The sequence below is a fragment of the Cuculus canorus genome, chromosome 1 (assembly GCF_017976375.1).
Source record: "Cuculus canorus isolate bCucCan1 chromosome 1, bCucCan1.pri, whole genome shotgun sequence".
NCBI lineage: Eukaryota > Metazoa > Chordata > Aves > Cuculiformes > Cuculidae > Cuculus > Cuculus canorus.
The window spans coordinates 1,940,079-1,964,517 of NC_071401.1; the positions used below are offsets into that span (position 1 = coordinate 1,940,079).

The 24,439-nt window shown below is 41.2% G+C and overlaps 1 protein-coding gene across 3 annotated transcripts in view; it reads left to right on the forward strand.

Annotated features, from left to right (window-relative positions):
* MYO16 (myosin XVI) overlaps positions 1–24,439 on the forward strand; it is a 394,275-nt gene that overhangs the window by 223,069 nt on the left and 146,767 nt on the right. For all 3 annotated transcript variants that reach the window (XM_054050575.1, XM_054050567.1, XM_009560753.2), the window contains exons 16-17: positions 6,261–6,408; positions 23,471–23,582. In XM_054050575.1, coding sequence (XP_053906550.1) covers positions 6,261–6,408; positions 23,471–23,582 — 260 coding nt within the window. The remainder of the gene's footprint in view (positions 1–6,260; positions 6,409–23,470; positions 23,583–24,439) is intronic.

Sequence of the window (24,439 nt, forward strand, 5' to 3'; positions counted from 1 at the left end):
AACTGAATCAATTACTCTTACCAGATCTTAGCTAGTCAAATGTTCCGTAATTTACAGTAAAGGGTGAGAAGCAGTAGTACAGCATTAAAAGTTTATGGTTTTATAAGTTGCGGTGATTCATGCTGTTCGAATTGCATTGTAGATGCTGTCTTTTCTAGGCCATTGCTAAGCATCAATTCTGAGTGAAATTGTCCCAGATTTACACTGCCATAAAAGAGAAAAGAATCAGCTGTGTTGTCTTTGGCAGGTTTAAATCTCACCCAGTGATTCTCAGTATCTATTTGCAAGATCGTTTAGAGCAGTGTTTGCTTGCACTGTTTGAACGTGAATGAAGAGTGTAAATATGCAGAGGACCTGATTCTGCTGAGATAGGACTTCATAACTCATTTAGACAAACTGGGCTAAATGGATAGAATGATAGAATAGTTTGGGTTGGAAGGGACCTTAAAGATCATCCAGGTCCAAACCCCCTGCCATGGGCAGGGACACCTCCCACTAGATCAGGCTGCCCAAGGCCCCATCCACTCTGACCTTCAACACCACTAGGGATGGGATATCCACAACTTCCTTGGGCAAGTGCCTCACCACTCTCATCGTCAAGAAATTCCTCCTAATGTCCAGTCTAAATCTGCTCCTCTCCAGTTTATACTCGTTCCTCCTTGTCTTATCACTACAAGCCTTTGTAAACAGTCCCTCCCCAGCTTTCTTGTGGCCCCTTCAGGTACTGGAAGGAAGCTATAAGGTCTCTTCGGAGCCTTCTCTTCTCCAGGCTGAACAACCCCAACTTTCTCAACCTGTGCTCGTACGGGAGGTGCTCCAACCCTCAGGTCATCTTTGCAGCCCTCCTCTGGACCTATTCCAACAGTTCCATATCTTTCTTTTGTTAAAGATTCCAGAACTGGACACAGTACTCCAGCTGACGTCTCACAAGAGAGGAATAGAAGGGCAGAATCCCCTTCCTCGCCCTGCTGGCCACCCTTCTTTTGATGCAGCCTAGGATGCAGTTGGCCTTCTGGGCTTTGAGTGCACACTGCTGGCTCATGTCGAGGTTCTCATCAATCAGCACCCAAAGTCCTTCTCTGCAGGGCGGCTCTCAATAAGAGAGCATCTGATTTGTAATCAAGGATCCATGTGATGCTAGACTGCTTCCTTCAAAGGCTTTAGGTTGTTTAAACTCCTTAACGGATATCCAGAACAATTAACTAAGGAATGGGCATGCAAATTTCATCTGTACATCTTATCTTATTATTATAGAGGGCAAGCTCGAGGTAACATTCTTTGCATTTTGAGTGGAAATCGGTGATGTTTGTGACAACATTTTGTTCACCCTGAAGTTCTTTCGTGCCTAGACCCTGGAAGCAGCCTGACTTTTGTCACCGAAGTTTGATTCTTATACCAGGAAGTTTGATAGACCTACATAACAGAAACATTGGCCATGGTTTTCATCTCCAGGCTTGCTTCAATCTTTCTCATAAACAAGATCTTTGCCACAAAGTTTTGAAAGCAAGGATGGAGCTTTTGAGTGTGGTTCTACTCTAAGCTAGTACGTATGTACGTAGAGGTTCTAAGTGTCTCCTCTGATAACAGTTTCTGATTAGATGTGCTGCAGTGTTGAGTTCACAAGGGAGGTTTTCTGTGACAGGTGTCTTTATGGTCAGGTACCTTTCACTGCTTTAGTCTAATCAAACAAGTGGAGAAGGTATAGCCCAGGTAAATTCATTGTTCTTTGTGACTGGATAAGAAAGACTAGTAATAAGTCTTACATCAGAACAAGTAGAGAATAAACTACAAGCAAGTGATCTCAGTAAGTTTCTAAAATAAATTCATAGAATCACTTGGTTGGAAAAGACCTTTGAGGTCACTGAATCCAACCACACCTATCCACTACTAAACTAGGTCCCTAAGCACTTAATCTACCTGTCTTTTAAATACCTCCAGGGATGGGGACTCAACAACCTCCCTGGGCAGCCTCTGCCAGTGCCTGAGAACCCTTTTGGTGAAGAAATTTTTTCTGATGTCTAATCTGAACCTGCCCTGGTGCAACTTGAGGCCATTCCCTCTCATCCTACCACCTGTCACTTGGGAGAAGACACCAACACCCACCTGCTACAACCTCTTTTCAGGCAGTTGTAGACAGTGATAAAACCTTCAGTCAGCTTCCTTTTCTCCAGGCAAAACAACCCCAGTTCTCTCAGCTGCTCCTCATAGGACTTCTCCAGCCCCTTCACCAGCTTCATCACCCTTCTCTGTACCTGTTTTGCACCATGTTTCATCTCCAAACTTTCAAGTGTTGTTTTGCCTTTAGGAATGGCAGTGCTTAGGACAGCAAGGTTTTTGAGAAAGAGCAATGTTGTTTCAAAGAACGCATCACTTAAAGAAAGATTTCCCTGGCCACGCTTTCCATACAGAGTCCGCTTGCTGAATTTGTAGCTGCTCAGTAGATTGAATGATCTGTTAAGTGAAGAATAAATTTCCTTCAGCCTGTAGGAATAGCTAACATTGCATAAAAATGGCACTTTGCTCTGCAACTCTTATTTTTTTTCCCTTATATTTCACAGATAGATTGACAAACATATTTCGCTTTGTAGAAGAGCATATTTCACCTGTTCTTGGCATTGGTGAGGCCACACCTCAAATACTGTGTTCGGTTTTAGGCCCCACACTAAGGAATACACTGAGGTCCTGGAGTGTGTACAGAGAAGGGCAATGAAGTTGGTGAAGGGGCTGGGGAACAAGGGTTATGAGAGGCGGCTGAGGGAACTGGTGGTGTTTAGCCTGGAGGAAAAGAGGCTGAGGGAAGACTTTATCACTGTCTACAACTGCTTGAAAGGAGGTTGTAGCAAGGTGAGTATTGGTCTCTTCTCCCAGGTGATAGGCAATAGGATGAGAGGAAATGGCCTCAAGTTGCACCAGGTTCATATTGCACATCAAGAAAAAAATCTGCACTGAAAGGATTCTCAGGCACTGGCAGAGGCTGCCCAGGGAGGTGGTGGAGTCCCCATCCCTGGAGGTGTTTATAAGATGGGTAGATGAGGGCTTAGGGATCTGTTTTAGTAGTGGACAGGTATGGTTGGACTCAATGATTTCAAAGGTCTTTTCCAACCAAGCAATTCTATGATTCTCTGAATTTACTGGAATAGGTTTCTTTCCGAGTTACTTTATTAACATGTTGATGTGTTTGATTCCTGCTGATCAGCAGCTTGACTTTCATTAACAACTATTCCTGTTCCTGGAGAGGCTGAGATGAACTGTCTTTTGCCTTATTAAATTGGGCGACTTGAAGCACCTGAAAAAGCCTGAATTAATTTGTGTCATCTAAATAAGCAGTGTTGCTTATCATTAAAGTTAAATGTATTAATTAATCAAATAGTTGACCTCCAGTAACATTTTTCTTGCTTTTATTAATCAATGAATATTAAAATCACCTGTGTGATAATTAGAACAGCCTTACTGAAACCATTGCACACAGTAGAAAGTGATTAAAGATCAGTAATAGCCTCTTTTGAAATTGATGGTAGGGGTAGTTTTACTGAGAAATAAGTTACAAGCACAATAAAAGATGGGAATCATCCCTGAGATTTGTTTATTTTGTTTTACACTGTAGGAATAGCAACCAAGTAATGATTGATTCTAATGAAAGTGTGTGTCTAGGCCAGACCTGCCATGATAGGTTAAGACTGCATTGTTTCAATTTGCAGTGTGCTGTGAAGTTATTGGAGTCAGAAACATATCCTGCAACCAAGTTAATGATCTCCCAAGCGTGCCCTTTTATTTCCAACACAATTCTTTTTGCTGTAGTGTAGCAGCAGAGGGCTAGATGGCTGGTACACTATTTCTCATAATATAGGTTCCATAGTAGCAGGAATTCTGCTTTTTGTATGATGATTAAATAGGGCAGATTATGTCTCCAGCAGGTTGAGGGTTGGAAGGGATCTTAAAGGTTATCCAGTTCCAACCCCGCTGCTATGGGCAGGGACACCTCCCACTAGAAGAGGCTGTTCAAGGCCTCATCCAACTTGGCCTTCCAGAGACTTGGCCATCCAACACTTCCAGAGAGGGGGCAGACACAACTTCCCTGGGCAACCTGCACCTCACCACCTTCATTGTGAAGAATTTCTTCCTAATGTCTAATCTAAATATTCCTTCTTCCAATTTAAAGCCATTCCCCATCATCCTATCAGTCCATGTCCTCGTAAAAAGTCCTTCACCAGCTTTCCTGTAGGCCCCCTTCAGGTAGTGGAGGGCTGCTGTAAGTTATTGCTGGAGCCTTCTCTTCTCCAAGCTGAACAAGCCCAACTCTCTCAGCCTGTCCTCATAGCAGAGGGCTCCAGTTCTCTTATCATCTTCATGAACCTCTTCTGGACCCGTTCCGACAGTTCCATATCCTTCTTATGTTGAGGATTTCCAGTATGGGTAGCTATGATTTAGTATCATCCCCTGTTCACAGCATTTCAAGAATATAGCTCCTCCTATACTGAGAAGGGCACCTTATCCTCTAAATTCAACAGTCTTTTTCACAGGGTACAAAGACTCTGTGAAAAGACTCTTGCTAAGACTCTGTGAAAGCTCTGCCGTATTGCAGAGATTAAAAAGGATAAATCTGCAGCAGAACGTCCTGCATCCTGGTGGTGTGGGTGCTCAGTCATGTGCGAAAGGTTGCTTCTGGGCTTTGCATCACAGCTAGTATTCTACATTAACCAGTGATGAGATAAAGCATAGAAGCAGTGGGCTAAGTGGGAATGGGAATCAGATCCCTGGTTACAAGGAGAGCCTTGACCTCTAGCTACAGATAGGGATTCTCATGTTCTCTTTAGCTTACTTCATCTGGAATTGCGTGGTGGTGTACAGTCAGTGGAGAGCTGCAAGGAATCGGCCCAAAACAGTGAATCCCCATCTGTCTTTTCATGTGTACCTCTAAAATGCCTGTAATCTAGTGGAGCAGGTGTATGATCCTGTAATCAACATTCCTGTAGGCAACTCATGGTCAGGTTCATCTTCCTTCACCTTCTTCCCAGAGGTGCTGATTGACATGGCTTCTTGTTTGGCCAACTCATCATAGACCTTCTGAAATGTCCATGGTTCCCTAAGCATAGGTTAGTGAGCTTGTTGATGACCAGTTCTGCAGAGGATTTGTCTCTCTGTAGCCATATAGAAGTAGCCATCTAGAAGTTAGGTGGTTAATCTAAACTGTTAGTGTTCTTGGTTACCAACAGAGAGACAGCAAATAGTTCCAAGGCTATTTTTAACAAAGTCTTTGAATCTTTCTTGCATCTTTCTCTCTCCATTAAGAGCCTAGAACAGATGCCAAAGTTCTGATGGCTACACTTCACCGAGATGACTAAGAGCTTGTCTCTTAGAAAGTCTTACCACATATGAGAACTGGCTCCTCAAAGAAGTAAAACAGAGTAAAAATCAACATCATTATCTTTACAATTGCTTACTTAATTTTAAAGATAATGTAAGACAGTAAATCATAAAATCCTAGAATAGTTTGGTTTGGAAGAGACCTTAAAGATCATTTATTTTCAACCCCCCTACAATGGGCAGGGACATCCCTGTAGATCAGGATGTAATAAAATAAGTAAGGTAGGACCATTTGTTCCACTAATTTTAATTGAATCAGAGCTTTAATGAATCATAGAATCATAGAATAGTTTAGGTTGAAAGGGACCTTAAAGATCAACCAGTTCCAACCCCCCTGCCATGGTCAGGAACACCTCCCACTAGATCAGGCTGTCCAAGGCCCCATCCAACCTAGCCTTGAACATCTCCAGGCATGGGGCAACCACAGCTTCCCTGGGCAACCTGTTCCAGTGCCTCACCACTGTCATCATGAAGAAATTCCTCCTTATGTCCAGCCTAAATCTGCCCCTCTCCAGTTTACAGCCATTGTCCCTCGTCCTATCACTACAAGCCTTTCTAAACAGTCCCTCTCCAGCTTTCTTGGAGGCCACCTTTAGGTATTGAAAGGTCTCTCTAAGGTCTCCTCAGAGCCTTCTCTTCTCGAGACTGAACAACCGCAACTCTCTCAGCCTGTCCTCCTATGGGAGGTGCTCCAGCCCTTCGATCATATATATATATATATGATCAGATTATATATGATTTCCATAGAAAACCATGTTATTATTTTTCACACGCTCAACTCGGACTATTTTATATGAAACATTGTTTATTCTTCACTGTTGCAATGCTGAATGGTTTAAATATATGTTTGAAGCAATCAGTGTAATGATGAATTTATTTGTTTGTTTCTCAATCAGCTAGGCTTTATACCTACATGTTGGAGAAATCTCGTGTCATTATGCAGCCTCTCAACCAGAGTAATTTTCACGTTTTTTACTTGATGATGGATGGGCTTTCTGCTGAAGAAAAATACACCCTATACCTCAGTAATTTCTCTGCACACAGGTAGGAAAACAACTTTATGTTTAGTATTAATATTTTTCTTATTTCAGTGTCTCTTTGCTGTTAAGGTCCTTCATCAAATATTACATATTTGTGTCCTAACTATTCAGTGAGCTCTGAAATTATTTATTATTAAGTAACTGTTCATGAGGATTTAATTGTGGCATACACGTACACTGTCTTAACAAGATCAGAGTATTTTTCCCTTGAAGGAGAAAAAGGAAGGAAACTTATATGTTTCCGTCTTCTATGGACTAGAGTAGGCCTTTTCTTTTTTTTTTTTTTTCCTTTGTTGAAGCATTTTGTCTTCAGGAAAAACTGAGTAAAATTAGACTTCTTTTGTGTAGTATGGTGATTTTGATTAAATATCGCTATGCGTAACTGATATTTTCATTTTTAAATTTACTTTAGATCATATTATTACAGAAAATGGAAAAAAAAGTTTTGACTGCTTTGAAACTGAGGATAGATTCAACAGCCAGCACCTAAAGTTAGGTCTTTGTGTGTGTTTCTACATGAGCTGGTTTTCTTGGCTCCCATTTGCAGTCAAAGGAGATTGAGTCCCTACTCCGTTCTGCATACAGTTACACTTAGATACACGCTTTGAGGTGAATTTAACCACATTTGTGGCTTAATAAATTGTGCTGACTACCTCCCCTTTAATAGTAAGACCTGAAGTATGTAGAGCTGTATGTAGACACCTAAATGCAATGTGTCTAAGGCTGAATACGCCTTAAATGTTTGATGTAAATGGAAGTTTCTGTTTTTTTCCAGGAAATTTTGAGACTATCTCAGAATTTATTAATTCAGATTCTATTCATATTCCTGATTAGGATAATTTGCCTTTCTTTATTCAGTCTTTCCTAGTAAGTGTCACTGAAAAGAGAGAAGCCTATTTGGCAGTAATGATCTTCTTTTAAGTTGGCTGAGTTTATAATGAGTGTAGTGAGTAACTGTCAAAAGATCAATTGTAATTAAAATTACGTGAAATGAGTGGTTTGAGTTTTATCATATCATTTTCCCATGGATATTTCTCACAACTTTTCTATCTTCCAATCTGGCTAATACTTGAATAGAATGCTATTCCTAGTTTTAGGGCCTGTAAATAGAAAGACCAAATGGATTGTATGCTCAAAGCCCAGAAGGCCAACTGTATCCTGAGCTACATCAAAGGAAGCATGGCCAGCAGGGCAAGGGAGGGGATTCTGCCCCTCTGTTCCTCTCTTGTGAGACCTCATCTGAAGTATTGTGTCCAGTTCTGGGATCTTTAACAGAAGAAGGATATGGAGCTGTTGGAATGGATCCAGAGGAGGACTACAAATATGATCAGAGGGCTGGAGAACGTCCCATACGGAGACAGGCTGAGTGAGTTGGGGTTGTTCAGCCTGGAAAAGAGAAGGGTCCCAGGAGATCTTAGAAATCTTATAATGACCTTCCTGTACCTGAAGGGGACCTCCAAGAAAGCTGAGGAGGGACTGTTCACAAAGACCTGTAGTGATAGGACCAGGGGCAATGGGTTTAAACTGGAGAGGGGCAGATTTAGACTAGACATAAGGAGGAATTTCTTCATGATGAGAGTGGTGAGGCACTGGTGTAGGTTGCTCGGGGAAGCTGTGGCTGCCCCATCCCTGGAGGTGTTCACAGCCAGGTTGGATGGGGCCTTGGGCATCCTGATCTAGTGGGAGGAGTCCCTGCCCATGGCAGGGGTGTTGAAACTGGATGATATTTAAGGTCCCTTCCAACCCAAACTATTTTATGATTCTGTAATTATAAAGAATAGTGTAATGCTGTCTCTGTGAAGAAACCTGAGGCTAAGTGGCTTGACTAAAAATGACCTACTTCAAAGCAGGGGGAGAGGAGGAGTTAAATTCCATGTTTTAAATACATAGGAGGCTTTGAAGACCGAAAGGATTCTGAATTCTCGATCACTAATTTATTCCTTTTCTAGCAAAAGTTGTTTGGATTCACTCAGTTTATTCAGAAAACGAAACAGTTTGAAGTCGGTTTGCAAGAAGCTCCAACAGGAAGTAACTGAGCAAAAACCTGAATAATTAGATTCACATGAACAAAGCTTTATCTGATAAGATATCTGATAAGCATCCAAAAAGAACAAATAGTATTTTTAAATAGATGTCTGAACACTGCAGTGCCAACTCTTTAGAAGTAATTTTTAGCTGAGCATTTGCGTAAAGCTGCTTTATCAATAAAGCTTTTCTTTGGATACATAAACTAGATCGTATCTTGCATGGTTGCAAGAGAGTTTGAGCCAAAGATTTCTTTCTGCTCCTAAGTGGAGTAGTTGAGTGGGCCAGATCTTTCTTGGTTGATTGAGTTGAACTAGGGGTAAATTTCTAATGCATCAAACTCATAGATGAATCAGGAAGGCAGGATTTGGCCTCTGTTATAAATTCATTATTTCTGGCTTAGTCAAATTTTAATGAGATCTTATCATTCTGGTAACATCAATAACTGAATTTGTCATATTTTCAGCCCTTTTGAAATTATGGTGGTTCATGCCCAACTGTTTTTTTGTTAGTCTTTTCTGCTCCTCTTTACATTGTTTAATATTGTGTCCTTATGTAGAAGATCAAATCATCTTAATAAACAGTGGCTGTTAAGATCACCAGATACCCCTATTCTTATACTGTTTGTTTAAACTATTGCAGTATCAGAAAACATTCTCGTTTTAGTAAAAAAAGTACCTTAAAGAGTCAAAATGGTATTGTCGATAGTGGTTATTGTTAGGCTTGATGCTGTACAAAGTGAGAAATAGTTGGTTGAGGGAGGGGATTCTGCCCCTCTATTCCTCTCTCTTGGGAACTCATCTGGAGTCTTGTGTCCAGTTCTGCAATCCTCAAGAGGAGAAGGAGATGGAACTGTTGGAATGGGTCCAAGAAGGGCTACAAGGATGATCAGAGGGCTGGAGCACCTCCCATATGAGGACAGGCTGAGAGAGTTGAGGTTTTTCAGCCTGGAGAAGAGAAGGCTCCGAGGAGACCTTATAGTGTGACCTTCCGGTACCCGAAGGGGGCCTTCAAGAAAGTTAGGGAGGGACTGTTTACTTGCAGTGATAGGACTAGAGGCAATGGCTGTAAGCTGGAGAGGGGCAGATTTAGACTAGACATAAGGAGGAATTTCTTCATGATGAGAGTGATGAGGCTCTGGTGCAGGTTGCTCGGGGAAGCTGTGGCTGCCCTGTCACTGGAGGTGTTCACGGCCAGGTTGGATGGGGCCTTGGGCTGCCTGGTCTAGTGGGATTTGTCCCTGCTCACATCAGGGTGGTTGGAACTGGATGATCTTTAAAGTCACTTTCAACGTAAACTATTCTATGGTTCTATGATTCTGGTTAACGTATTAAGCAGTATGTAGTCCCGGATTAAAAGATAATGTAAATGACTAAAATTTGGGGAAATCCCTCCTATTTGGAGTCTCTGAGAGCTACAGCAAGCATGGGCTTTCAGCCCAGCGTGAAGGTGGATTTGTTAGGTTGTAATTCTGCGGTGTTTGGTGCCATCCTGAGAAGGAGCTTGACCTCTGAAACTTAAACTTATGTTTTTGCAAGCTTTATGAGTGATAGGACATCATATGAAGACAAATACTGGGCAACTTTCTATTCAACCTATATAGAAAAAGGATCTTAAAGTAGCAAACCACCTGAATCTCTCTAGGAAGGGATCTGAATGAAAGTATGTCCCACCGTATCTGCATGCAGATCATGATGGATAGAGAGAGAAGCAATTCCTGAAAGGTAAAATCATTTTTGAAGATTGAGCAAGGGAAACATGTCAGAAATGGAAACAGAATCTCCAAAGCAGAAGTTGAGGTTTCGTTAATTGACCACTACTACTATGTATTCATTACATTCAGAACCTGACTTTTATCAGCAGATCCTTAATTGAAATTTCCAAAATTTCTGTTAACGCAGTGTGCTTCAAAAGGGCTGCAGACTTTGTTTGTCTTGATGATGAAATGAAGAGAGAGATGGGAGATTCAAAGTTACATTCTCTATGAAGTCTTGATTTGCTAGTCCACTGATGTAAGCATTTCTCCTCTATCAAATGAAGGTTAGCTTTATAATACAAATATATACTAGCTTTTCTAGCACATTAAGTTTAGCATCATAGTTATAGTAGGTACTACAGTAGTGATAAATCTTGCAACCAAAATGAAACAGAGAGTGAAGAGAGGTGATGATGGTAGATCAGCTTGTAAATAGTCTTCAACTATACTTCAACATAGGGATATGAAAAGAGAGGTCAAAAAGATAGGAAAGAAAAAATGTGGGAAAATCTTACAGAAAAAAAGCGGAGAGGCCTGCCCATATTATTTTGGGACAGTTGCTTCATATTAGCATCAATATGCCAAAGCTGTAGTCCATATAAATATATGAGAATGTGTTTGTGTGATACGTACGTGTAAGATACTCAAACATACTGTCATTAAAAGTCATGTCATTACAATAGTTTATGTATGTTAGAAATATAGCTTTAGGCTATTTAACTAGAAAAATGGTTTCAGAAACGATGCGTTTGGCAGCTGTTCAACTTGATGCCACCATTTTCAGTTTGAGCAACGTTGCTATTTCTCCTAATTGATTGTACTCTTACAGCTTTTGGTAGCATAAGTCTGCTGTTCCCATATATGTAAATCTTTCCTTCCTCTCATGGAACAATGATGTACACTGCCGTGATTTAGACTAGGCATAAGGAGGAACTTCTTCACGATGATGGTGGTGAGGCACTGGCACAGGTGTTGAAGGCCAGGTTGGATGAGGCCTTGGGCAGCCAGATATAGTGAGAGGTGTCCCTGCCTATGGCAGGGGGGTTGGAACTGGATTATCTTTAAGGTCCATTCTAACCCAAACATTCTATGATTTGATGACTGTATGATGACTCTCTCTGCCTGTCCTGTTTCTCCACCCCTTAAAAAGCAGTGAAAGTTTTCTGCAACAGTTGTAGATCAGTTCACAGAAGTGATGTATCTTCTTTTATAGCTTTTCAGTATGGATGCCCCGTTTACTATCAGTAAGAAAAAATTTCTCTTAATTTCATGTGTCAAATAGTCATTGTAGAGAAGTGTCGGAATTTCTCATTAAAGCCTAAACTGATCAGAACCTCTTTTCTTGATCACTGAGGAAATTGTTCCCCATTCTAAATTATAAGGTTGGTCTTCAGAAAGGGCTTGAAAAATTACAGTGCAGGAAAGTGAATGGTATAGAAAAAAAACCCAGTAGACAATTTTCAGAGGCTTTAATCGCAAAGCCTTGTGTCTGTTTTTATCATGTTTCCAGTCCTCTTTGTTTCTGACAAGCAATAATACAATGTGTGGGAAATGGTGATAATTCTAGTATTGTACATATTGAGCTCCACTCTTTCTTTTCCCTCACACACAAGGGCTCGAGATGAGAATTTTCAAGACTGTAAGTGGTCAGGTACCACTTTCCTCAATTGAACATACTTAGGTTGCAGCCTCATTGTTTCCTAACTGCTGTGGGTATAAAACCAGGAAGACATTGCATCTCCCTCTTTCTTTTCTTTCCTTTCTGCCACTTTTCTTCCCAGTCTTTTGATTATTGTTTTCTTATTTAAAATGTGACAGAAATAAATATCAACCTTGGAAAAAAACAGTTTTCTGTATCTGTGCTGTTTGTCTCTAAATGTAACTGTGGCAGTCTGGTGATACAAGGTAAATTCATAGAGAAAAGTTGTGGTTTTTTATAATTAGTTCCACCTAGCTGAAAAAACAGACATTTTAGGATGTTCATGCAATCATAGAAACATAAAATAGTTTGGGTTGGAAGGGACCTTAAATATCAGCCAGTTCCAACCCCCCTGCCATGGGCAGGGACACCTCCCACTAGATCAAGGCCCCATCCAACATAAACCAGTGATGTGCCCTCGAAGCCCAGAAGGTCGCCTATATCCTGGGCTGCATCAAAGAAGCGTGACCAGGAGGGCGAGGGAGGAGATTCTGCCCCTCTATTCCTCTCTTGTGACACTTCATCTGGAATATTGTGTCCTGTTCTGGAATCCTCAGCATTAAAAGGGGATGGAATTGCTGGAGCATGTCCAGAGGAGGGCTACAAGGATGATCAGAGCACATGACAACAGGCTGGGAGAGTTGGGGTTGTTCAGGTTCGAGAAGTGAAGGCTCTGAGGAGATCTTATACTGACCTTGCAGTACCTGAAAGGGGCAACAAGAAAACTGGGGAGGGACTGTTTACGAAGGCTTGTAGTGATAGGACTATAGGCAATGGCTATAAACTGGAGAGGGACAGATCTGGACAAGACATAAGGAGGAATTTCTTCACAATGAGAGTGGTGAAGCACTGGCACAGGTTGCCCAGGAAAGTCGTGGCTGCTCTATCCCTGGAGGTTGGATGAGGTCTTGGACAGCCTGGTCTAGTGGGAGTTGTCCCCGCACATAGCAGGGGGGTTGGAACTGGATGATCTTTAAAGTCTCTTCCAACCCAAACTATTCTGTGATTCTATGATTCTAAATGTCTCTTTTCAACAACTGTTTTTCTCTCCATCGTAATTCTAACAAGTTGACAGTGTAGAACTAACTCTATGTAAATTAAATAAATGAGATTTTTTTTCAGGAACAAAATGTGTTTAGAGTGGTATGGTAGAGCCAAAGCACTCCGTGTGTTTTTGCATTGTCCTAATGGAACTCAGATGTGTCTGGTAATCTTTGGTGTTTTACATCCTCTTGGTGCCAATAAGAAGTTCAGAACATAAGAAAAAAAAATAACATTAGACCATTTAAAATCATTTTGACTTTTGTCTTTTTATAGGTCTATTCAGTTTACTTCTGCATGTCTAATTTTAATCCAGAAACTTGCAGTTAATTGGTTTGATTTGGCATGATATCAGTTGCTATTTCTTTGACTGAGAGAGCCTTTGTCTTTCTTGTCTTCTTCAGAGTAAGCATGGTATGGAAACACATGCATAAGCATAATAGGAGAATAATCTGTCTGTAGCATGAAGGATGAGTAGGAGGCAGGAAAACATGAAAACTGTTTAATCTAAGAGAAAGAAATAATCTCAGTAATTAAGAGCACTGAGATCTGTAGAGTGTACTGAAGACAGAAACTTGCATTTATCTTGGTTTTAACAGAAAAGCAAACTTATAATAAAACATTGTTTGGAATTAATTGCTTGAAGTGGAGAAGGAAAATGCTAAAATAAAGATAACGTGAACCAGATGGCTTTCCAATTTGTTGTGAATTGTATTGATGAGTATCTTACACCTTAAAGTTTCTGGGCTAAGTTCAGTCTTTTGTTAGAATAGAAAAGAGATTCCTGAAAGTTTTCTGTCTGTCTGTCTATCTATCTATCTATCTATCTATCTATCTATCTATCTATCTATCTATCTAACCTCCTGATGCTTAAATTTGGTCCTCTGTTGAAGAAACTAAGTGCTAACTATTTAGGCAGCCCACTAGTATTTCATGTCAGACTGAAAATGAATGTAGCTGAAAGGGATGAGATTGCCGTAGAAACCCTAGCTTAAAAGTAGATGTGATTACTCACTTTATAAAAATGTTAGTGCAGCTCATTTGGCTTTTAGTTTAAGTACAAAATATGTCTCTGCACTTTACTAGGATGCTAATGGTCTCATACATGGAGGGAGATTCAGTGGATTCGGCTTCTGAAACCACTTAGCTATTAAGTTGCATAAATCTTAGAGTGGTAATATAGTTCTGCAATTTATGTTTCAGCAGTCACTCTTAGAATCATAGAATCTTAGAATAGTTTGGGTTGGAAGGGACCTTTAAGATCATCCGTTTCCAAGCCCCTTTGCCATGGGCAGGGACACGTGCCCCTAGATCAGGCTGCCCGAGGCCCCCTCCAGCCTGGCCTTGAATGCCTCCAGGGATGATGCAGCCATGACTTTCCTTACCAACCTGTTCCAGTGCCTCACCACTCTCATAGTGAAGAAATTCCTTCTTATGTCATCCTGATACAATTTCTACAGATGAATTTCCAGTCCGGAATGGGTCATTTAAGAAATTGTTATTGGCATATGGACATCCCGGTCATTGAACCCAGCTCATCTCAACTTAATGTTAGATCTGAGAGACAATACTTCCCACTACTCTTTGAACTTTCTTCACCAAGCTCCTTGACCAACCTTGAATTTGTAAGTGCACTGGAGTAATTTTGCTGTTAGTTTAGCCAACTTTTTCCGGGAGAGTCAGGCAAGGTTAAGCCAAAAGCGTACCATAGTTTTCTCCCTGTAGTTCTTTCATTTATCGTAACTCAAAATGACCTCTATGCTGAGGTTAAACCTGATTGTGCCATTTAGTTTCCTTTGATTCGTGCTGGATTTACACACGGACTTTTTGTAGTTAAAATATAACTACTGAAACTGAGTATTGTCTAAAGCCTACAAGTAACCAATCAAAGTCTTCTGAATATGTTATTTGAGTCCTATCACTTTAGAAAATCTTTAGGATCTCAGTTTTATACTCCTAAATATGGCAGCTCCATCAGTTTTGGCAGAATATTTTATGCAACGTAATGCTGGACAGAATGGTGCAAGAATATCTTGACCTGAATCAACTATTACTCCAATGGTCTTTGGAACTTCTTTGTTCTACATATAGGTCTTCCTTTTATCTCCAGTTAGTTTATGACACTTCTCTTGGAATCAGAGCATGAAGCGTTATTGCTGCAGCTTAGTACAGTGCAACATAAATCACATGAAACTTGTACTCAGTGGTTGATATCAAAAGTAATCAAAAAGTTTCAAGTATAGTTTCAGTAGTTTCAAGTCACCTTTGACTGGCAGCCAACAGATGTAAAATAGAATCATAGAATCACAGAATCACAGAATCATAGAATGATTTGGGTTGGAAGGGATTTTAAAGATCATCCAATTCCAGCCCCCCTGCCATGGGCAAGGATACCTCCTACTAGATCAGGCTGCCCAAGGCCCCATCCAACCTGGCCTTGAAGACTTCAAGGAGGGGCCAGCCACAACTTCCCTGGGCAACCTGAAGCCTCACCACCTTCATTGTCAAGAATTTTTTCATAAGGTCTAATCTAAACCTTCCCCCTTCCAATTAAAAGCCATTTCCCCTCCTCCTATCACTCCATGCCCTTTTAAAAAGTCCCTCCCCATCTTTCTTTTAGCCCCCTTCAGGTCCTGGAAGGCTGCTCTAAGGTCTCTTCAGAGCCTCCTCTTCTCCAGGCTGAACAACCCCAACTCTCTCAGCCTGTCCTCATAGCAGAGGTGCTCTAGCCTTTGGATCATCTTTGAGGCCTGTTCTCCTTAGGCTGAGGATTCCATAACTGGGCACAGTACTCCAGTGGGGTCTCGCAAGAGTGGAACAGAGGAGGAGAATCCTCTCCTCCACCATGGCCTGCTGGCCATGCTTCTTAACATGAGTTTTTCTTAGTTTAGAAAAATGAAAATAAGAGCTGTGTCTTGGCTATCACCCATGTGTCTGCAGTGTTTAATTTGTTAATATTGTGCTGATAGTTTACCTCTTGACATTACAGCAAGGGAGGTCTTGCTGAACATGGGAAGGTGGCCATGAATTCTCCATAACTGAACGCTGTGTTCAGCATTGTGTAACATTTTGGTTGTGCGAAAACCAAGGCCCTTTCCTTAAGTTAAGGTGTGGGCCACTAATGATTGTGACTGGTTGATTGTGAAATAGATCACATACATAAATGCACGTCTTTACGCGATTTTGAGGAGAAAGAAGGATGTTCTTGCTTTGTAGAACAAATGGGTAAAGTTAGGTACTACAGCAACTCATATTCCTGTTTTGGGACACAACAGCCCCATGCAGCTCCAACTTGGGGAAGAATGGCTGGAAAGCTGCCTGTCAGAGAAGGACCTAGGGGTGTTGACTGACAGCAGCTGAACATGTGTCAGCAGTGGCCCAAGTGGCCAAGAAGGCCAATGGCATCTTGGCCTGTAACAGAAACTGTGTCCAGCAGGACTAGAGAAGTGATTCTGCCCCTGTGCTTGGCATTGGTGAGGCTACATCTCAAATCCTGTGTTCAGTTTTGGGCCCCTCACTACAAGAAGGACATTGAGGTCCTGGAGTTTGTCTAGAGGAGGACAACGAAGCTGGTGAAGGAGCTGGAGAACAAGGCTTATGAGAAGTGGCTGAGGGAACTGGTGTTGTTTAGCCTGGAGAAAAGGACGCTGAGGGGAGACTTGGGCACCTTATACAACTGCCTGAAAGGAAGTTGTAGCGAGGTGGGTGTTGGTCTCTTCTCCCAAGTGACAGGTAATAGGATGAGACGAAATGGCCTCAAGTTGCACCAGGGGAGGTCCAGATTAGGCATCAGGAGAAATTGCTTTGCCAAAAGGGTTCTCAGGCACTGGCAGAGGCTGCCCAGGGAGGTGGTTAAGTCCCCCATCCTTGGAGGTGTTTAAAAGATGGGGAGATGAAGTGCTCGGGGATGTGGTTTAGTAGTGGACAGGGACAGTTGGGCTTGATGATCTCAAAGGTCTTTTCTAACCAAGTGATTCTATGATTCTGTGAGACTTTCTTGGACTATGATATGTAAATAATCATTACCTCTTAATTATGTTAATCATTCTTAAAAGTAATCTAACTCTTTTGTAAATAATATGTGCTTCCCAGTATTTCAAATGTCACTAGAGTGACTACTGTCTTGAGGGAGCCTTAACTTTTTATTGGCCGAGTTAAAGGGCATTAAAGGTATCTTACTGTTCAGAATCACTGTTTTAGTATATTTACATTAATAAACAGTGCCTTGCCTGCATGTCTGGGAAGAAGAAGTCTTCTTGTAAATCAGCTGATTTTTGGCTGCCCCCTCCATGGAAGCATTCAAGGCCAGATTGCAAGTGCAAACTGGTCCAGTTCACATCTTCAAATGCTTCAGAAACTGTTTTTGAACTTTGCCCCTACAACCAAGAGTAATACTGTATTCCTGCACTAAGACTCACTTTGGCACTAGTTGCCAGGTAGATGTCATTATGTTTATGAGCCTCAAGGTATTTCTCCACCAGCATTGGCTACTTTTAAAACGCTGATTCATTAAATATAGCTTAACTGGGTTAAGAGCCACAGTATCAGATTTAAAAGTTAACAGGTAGCTGGGTACCCGCTTATAAATTTCACCAATATCTAGTTAAAACGTTGATAATATACTTCAAAATTATCTCATATAAAAAATGATTGTAGCTCATGGGTCCATGACTTGTTTTCTTTACATATGAAAACTGGTTTATGGAATTATAGAATGGTTTGGGTTGGAAGGGACCTTAAGGATCGTCCAGTTCCAACCCCTCTGCCATGGGCAGGGACACATCCCACTAGATCAGGCTGCTCAAGGCCCTGTCCAATCTGGCCTTGAAGGCTTCCATGGAGGGGGCTCACTGGACAACCTGTGCTAGTATCTCACCACCCTCAGCATGAAGAATTCCTTCCTAATGTCTAATCTAAATCTTCCCCCTTCCAATTTAAAGCCATTCCCCCTCGTTCTATTACTCCAGGCCCTTGTTAAAAGTCCCTCCCCAGCTTTCCTTATAGCTCCCTTCAGGTACTGGAAGGCCACTCTAAGGTCTTCCTGGAGCCTCTCTTCTCCAGGCTGAACAACTCCAACGCTCTCAGCCTGTCCTCATAGCAGTGGTGCTCCAGCCCTTTCATCTTTTTGTGGCCTCCTCTGGACCCGTTCCAATAGTCCCAGTTATAAATTGTTATATTTTTCTGGAACTCATGCACATCTGAGATACTAACATTTCCAACTTAGCTTAAAGTGAACATTAAATGATGTGCTAATGTTGAATTTTCAGTAATGACCATTGTGCTAAATCAGGGGTACCAGGCTGAGCTGGAGGAGGGATGAGGACAGCAAAGGCAAATGCGCCACACTTTTCACATGATTGTGGAGGTGCGTAGTTCATTGGGCAGCACTAATAAGGGGAAGGAAGGGATTCAGCTTGTTAATCCATGCTTCTTAATACAGTGCCACATTAAATGACACCCACAACATGAATATTGATTGTATTAGAACTGGAACCTGGTTATGAAATGCTGCTTCATCTGCCTATATCATTAGCTCTCTTGAGAATTTTCTAGTAACAAAGCATCAATTAATGAAGATTTTGTAACATAAAAAATCCAGTTAAAACTGTGTATATAGAGATAGGGGCAAAAGGTAAATCTGTGTGGCTCATTGTGGAGTGTAGCAACGACACCTCAGACAGTGCAGTGCAGAAGGTACCATAGCTATGTTGGGGCAGTGGTTCATTTGAGATAATTAGCCTCATTTACTGTGATTTCTGTACTACACTTAGGTCATATAGGTACAATTTAGGATTCTTTGTGTAATACTACATTTGCACCATGTGGAATTAAATGTGTGAAATGGTAATGTGGCTGAAAGTAATATAGGCAGTGCTTAGGGCATCTTGAATTCTAGCTCTCCAGTAATGTGTATTTCCTGCTGTCTCACTTAAGCTTGTTGAATGTCATGAGGTTTACACAGACCCATTTCTCTATCTCGTCTTTCCTTCATGGTGAAGTTCAACACAGGATTTCAACCTATAACTACCAGTTATGATTCTTAATAACATTTATTATGATACTAAGATTTAAATGGAATCAGCATGATGAAGCATGAGTTGGAAGTTAGATACACATAAATATTTTGCTGAATTGTGTCAATATAGAGTGGTAGAAATAATCATTTTTCTATTTAAGAGTACATGTAAACCTGGCAAGAAGAAAACTCTAATTTACTTCTTTCTTGCTGTTCCAGTGGCCTGAAATCACTTCATAAAATGTCATGACATGCATGGTCTGTGTTTGTTTCTAGAACAATTGTTGCAACATTTTATAGAAGCTAACACTGGGATGGTAGATGTGTGAGGCTTTTTTTAATTACACATCTTAATTAAGGTCAAGCTGTAATAAAAGCCTTTACAACACCAGAAGCGTATGAATGCCTTCAATAACTTATCCAATGCTTCCAATATCTTATCTGTTTCCAATCAAAGTGATTTATATTAAATATTTCTTCTGTGCTGCTTCCATATAGCTTAGGGATATGTTTTAGTAGTGGATAGGTACAATTTGGCTTGATGATCTCAAAGATCTTTGCCATAGAATTATAGAATCATAAAATAGTTTGGGTTGGAAGGGACCACAAAGATCACCCAATACTTACCCCCATGCCATGGGTAAGGACCCTTCGCACTAGATCAGGCTGCCCAAGGCCCCTTCTCACCTGGCCTTGAACATGTCCAGGGATGAGGCAGACACAACTTCCCTGGGCAACATGTTCCAGTGCCTCACCACTCCCATAGTGAAGAAATTCCTCCTTAAAATGTCCAGCTGCAGCCCTTTCCAAGGGCACCAGCGCATCTGCTGATTAAATCTTCAGGAGATTTCTACTGGGAAAGTCAAATTCTCTTCCAACAGGCATGTCCTGGCAGATTGTGCAGTTTATGGATGTGTAGTTGGAGCCACAGGCATCTAAGTTTGGCGAGTACCCAGTTTGCCCCTTGCTGTAGCAGCAAGAAGTGGTTGTGCTGAAGGCAAGAACTGCTGTGTGTGGGTTCGTATCACAGCTCGACTCTTTCCTACAATGGAGTGAGGGTCCTTTTGTCACTTTACTATACCAGTACCGGTGTTAGTAGTGTACACACCTTTTTGCTACTATGATACCCTGTAACACTTAAACTGTAATAAAAAGAGCTAATTAAATGGGGTTAAATAGGAGAATTATACAATATTCTCTTTACTGGACAGGAAAGACTATTCCCTGTTCAGTATGCAAATAATTATTGTGGGAGAACAGATGATGAAGGGTTTTGCCATAAGCTTCCAAGTCCTCCAGCTATTCATCAATAGGATATAGAATCATAGAATGCTTAGGGTTGGGAGGGATCATGAAGGTCCTCTAGTCCAAGCCCCCTGTAGGATCCGGGACACCTTTAATTAGATGAGGTTTTTCAGATCCCCATAACAACTTGACCTTGAATGTTTCCAGGGATGGGGCCTCCACCTCAGTGGGCAACCTGTTCCAATATTTTACCATCCTCATTGTAAAAATTTTCTTCCTTATATTCAGTCTAAATCTAAATTCCTTATTTTAAAGCCCTGTCTTGATAGCAGAGTAGATGGTGCTGTAAATCTCCTAATTATGGATCAAAAATGCCACTGACATTTCAACTGAACAGCTATAAGCTCACACAGCAGTTTGGAATGGTGGAAAATTTTCGGCTGGATTAATCTTTGTACCAGTAGATTCTATGTCAGATTCAGTATCATCAGATGTATTCTATTGTCCTTTTGAAGTATACAGGCAATGTAATAAACCCCAGGAAAAAGAATAAATCTGATATGTACTTTATATTATAAAATTGTGGAGTGGTTTGAGTTGGAAGAGATCTTAAAGATCATCCAATTCCAACCCTATGCCATGCATAAGGATACCTCCCACTAGACCAGGCTGCTCAAGACCCCATCCAACATGGCCTTCAACACGTCCAGGGAGGGGTCATCCACAACTTCCCTGGGCAACCTGTGCCAGGGCCTCACCACCCTCATCGTAAAGAATTTTTTCCTAATGTCTAATCTAAATCTTCCTCATTACAGTTTAACGCCGTTCCTCCTTGTCCTAACAATCCATGCCCTTGTAAAAAGTTCCCCCCACAGCTTTCTTGGAGGCCCCTCTAGCAAATTTGGCAGCTATGCTATCATTTATATCTCCCTGATTTGTACAAAATTCATGTTTTTAGTAACCACAAGGAAATGGTGCAGAGCTCTAGCAGTAGTGCTCACAGGCCTGTGTTCTCAAAGGTTTGTTGATCCACCAGCTTTAGCCACTGAAGAAAGACTTGTTTGTACTTGAGATATCTGCTGATTGCATTCTCCTATGGGTGTAAAAACTGCTTTTGCATCCAGGCACGTATTCTTTTAACCCATCACTCTTCCTGTGCCCACCTGCTGGTGTAACTCATCCAATTATCACTCCAGTGGAAATCCACACTGCTAAATCTGTTATCAATCCATTAAAAATGCGCTCATTGTTTCAGCTCTGTGGAGAAGGACTTGGGAATGCTGATTGATGAGAAGCTCGACATGAGCCAGCAGTGTGCACTTGCAACCCAGAAGGCCAACCATATCCTGGGCTGCATCAAAAGAAATGTGGCCAGCAGGTCGAGGAAGGGGATTCTGACCCTCTATTCCTCTCTTGTGAGACCTCATCTGGGGTATTGTGTCCAGTTCTGGAATCCTTAACAGAAGAAGGATATGGAGCTGCTGGAACAGGTCCAGAGGAGGGCTACGAGGGCGAGCAGAGGGCTGGAGCACCTCCCATGCGAGGACAGGTTGATAGAGTTGGGGTTGTTTGGCCTGGAGTAGAGAGGGCTCCAAGGAGGCCTTGTAGTGACTTACAGGTACCTGAAGGGACCTCCAAGAAGTCTGTGGAGGGACTGTTTACAAAGGCTTGCAGTGATAAGACTAGGGGCAATGGCTATAAACTGGAGAGGGGCAGATATAGACTAGACATAAGGAGGAATTTCTTCACGATGAGAGTGGTGAGGCACTGGCACAGGTTGCCCAGTTGTGGCTGCCCCATCCCTAGTTGTGTTCAAGGACAGGTTGGATGGGTCCTTGGCCGTCCTGGTCTGGTGGGAGGTGTCCCTGCCCATGGCAGGGAGAGTGGGACTAAATGATCTTTAAGGTCCCTTCCAACTGTTCTGTCATGCTATGGATCAGTAATTCTATGATTAGTCGCGTACACCTCATAATCCTCATTATCAGTTAGAAAAGTGCAAATACTAGATCATACTTCCACGTGTTTCTAAAAGCTACACATATTCACGTAACAGGTCACATTTACGAGAGCTACCATTGTTACTAGAGCATAGCCAGCCTTCCTGTGGTAATAGCAGTTATATTTTCAAGTCCTCTATATTTCAATGAGAATAGGATTGTGAACAAGAATTGTTACCAATTAAGCAAGTATTGTTTCCCAACTTGATGTGACAGGTCTCAGACTGAACATGGTTATAGAGCAGAATAATTGTGGGGGGTTTTTGCTCTTGTAATTATGGTGAAGGGATGAGGGGTGGAGTATGTATGAATTGTCCATCTTTGTTGGTGTCAGAATGATGTTCCTTTGATTTAGGTGTGGGGAATTCTTTGGTTGATGTAAGTAATGTTTGTGAAGATTGTAGATTGTGTGATGAATGTGTATGTCATTAGTGATAATTTAATGATAATGGTAAAATAAAACATTTTTACATTCTCAGCATGATCTAATTAAATATGAAATCCCATAAGATATTTAGACACCTCATTCTTAGCGATTTCAGCTGTATGAAGACGCTTGAGAATATTTAAAAATCTGGCCTATAGACATATTTCAAGAGAGTCAAGATATCTTGTTGTAAAGATTAGGTTGCTGTTCTTCTCTGTTGTACTACGGGTTTTGATTATTCTGTTTTGCGTAAGTACTCTTTACATTGGTTCTGGTTTTCCTTTCTGAGTTAGCTGCACTAGAAGTCTCTCTTCTAATCATTTTTTTTGGGAAGGTTTGTGAAAGCCTTTTGCTTCACAGTGTACGAAGCAGAGCTTAAGGGCTGTGCACTTCTTGCTCTGTGTACTTAGTCACTACTTTGTTCTAAGAGATGCTGAGTATGACTGTCACCCATTCAGCTGCTAAGGGAGCAAATGATCATCATGGGATCAGGAAGATAAGAGCTCAACTATTCCCCAGCCAGCAGGAAAGGAATTTAAAGCAGTCAGGGTTATCAGAGGATGTCCTCAAATCTTCCTTCTGAAGAGGAATCTCTTGTAGTGCAAAAATGGCAAAGCTGTCAGAGGTATAAATTGAGCCTGAAGTTTTACCTTTTGTGTGGGGCTAAAAGGTAGTCTTAAGCAAAAGCTTAAGGAAAGAAACATGGAGCGTTCTGTCATTGACACTGTTCCTTCCAAAGACTGAGGAAAAAAAAAATGTAATAAATCTCTGGTTAAAAGGGCAAAGCTGTCTTTTAACCTCCAATTTTGATTTGACACCATCCTTGTAAATGCTATATATTCTGCTTTTCTTCTGTGCAGGTACCTAAGCCAGACCATACTGGAAGACACAACGTTAACAGGCAACCCTCAAAACAGGGAGAAATTAGCCATGCTAAAACAAGCTCTAGGTGCTATGGGATTCAATAGCCTGGTAAGTTCGCAAGCTTGTGTTATTTGTGGCTAAAATCACTGTATTAGTTAAAAACAAGCCAAAAGGAGCTCTCACTGATAACCTTTTGTAGGGAAAAGAGGTGTATTTCTGTCTTTCTTTTTTTTTTTTTTTTTTCTGTTGGTTAAGACCTTGAAACAATATACAGTACTAGTTCACTCCAGGGAAATTACTGTAATCACTTTTAATTAGACACAGCACCAACAATGTAAATCTTTCTCATTCTTAAAGATTCACAAAACAGCTTCAAGGTATAATACTCTGAACAATTAAATTACATAGATAAAAAGAAACAATCAAATCCCATATGACAGGAACCTCATAAAACCCACAGGGTTTTTTCCCTCTTCCTGATTATCTCCCTGTCTCTTTTAATTTTGTGAAACACACATTCCAAGTGCCTTTGCTAACACCACCTGAAAAGAAATAAACACATATTTAGTCCAACAAAATCGGAGCTGAATAATTTGAAAGAGCTGATTTAACTCCCCCCAAAAGCAACACAAAGATAGGTGTGATGTTTGTCTTTAATCCCATAAAGCTAATGATGAAGATAATTTGGAAAATTAATCAAGAAGAGGTTCAGGAGGACAGAGGTGTGAGAAGAATCAGAAGAAATGGAGGGCTGAGTATAAGAACTGTTGTAAGCCTAGAGAAAAGGAGGCTGAAGGGAGACTTTATCACTCACTACAGCTGTCTGAAAGGAGGTTGTAGTGAGGTCGATGCTGGTCTCGTGACAAGTGACAGGTGATAGGATGAGAGGAGATGGCCTCAAGTTACACCAGGGGAGGTTCAGATTGGACATTAGGAAAAATTTCTTCATGGAAAGTGTCCTCAGG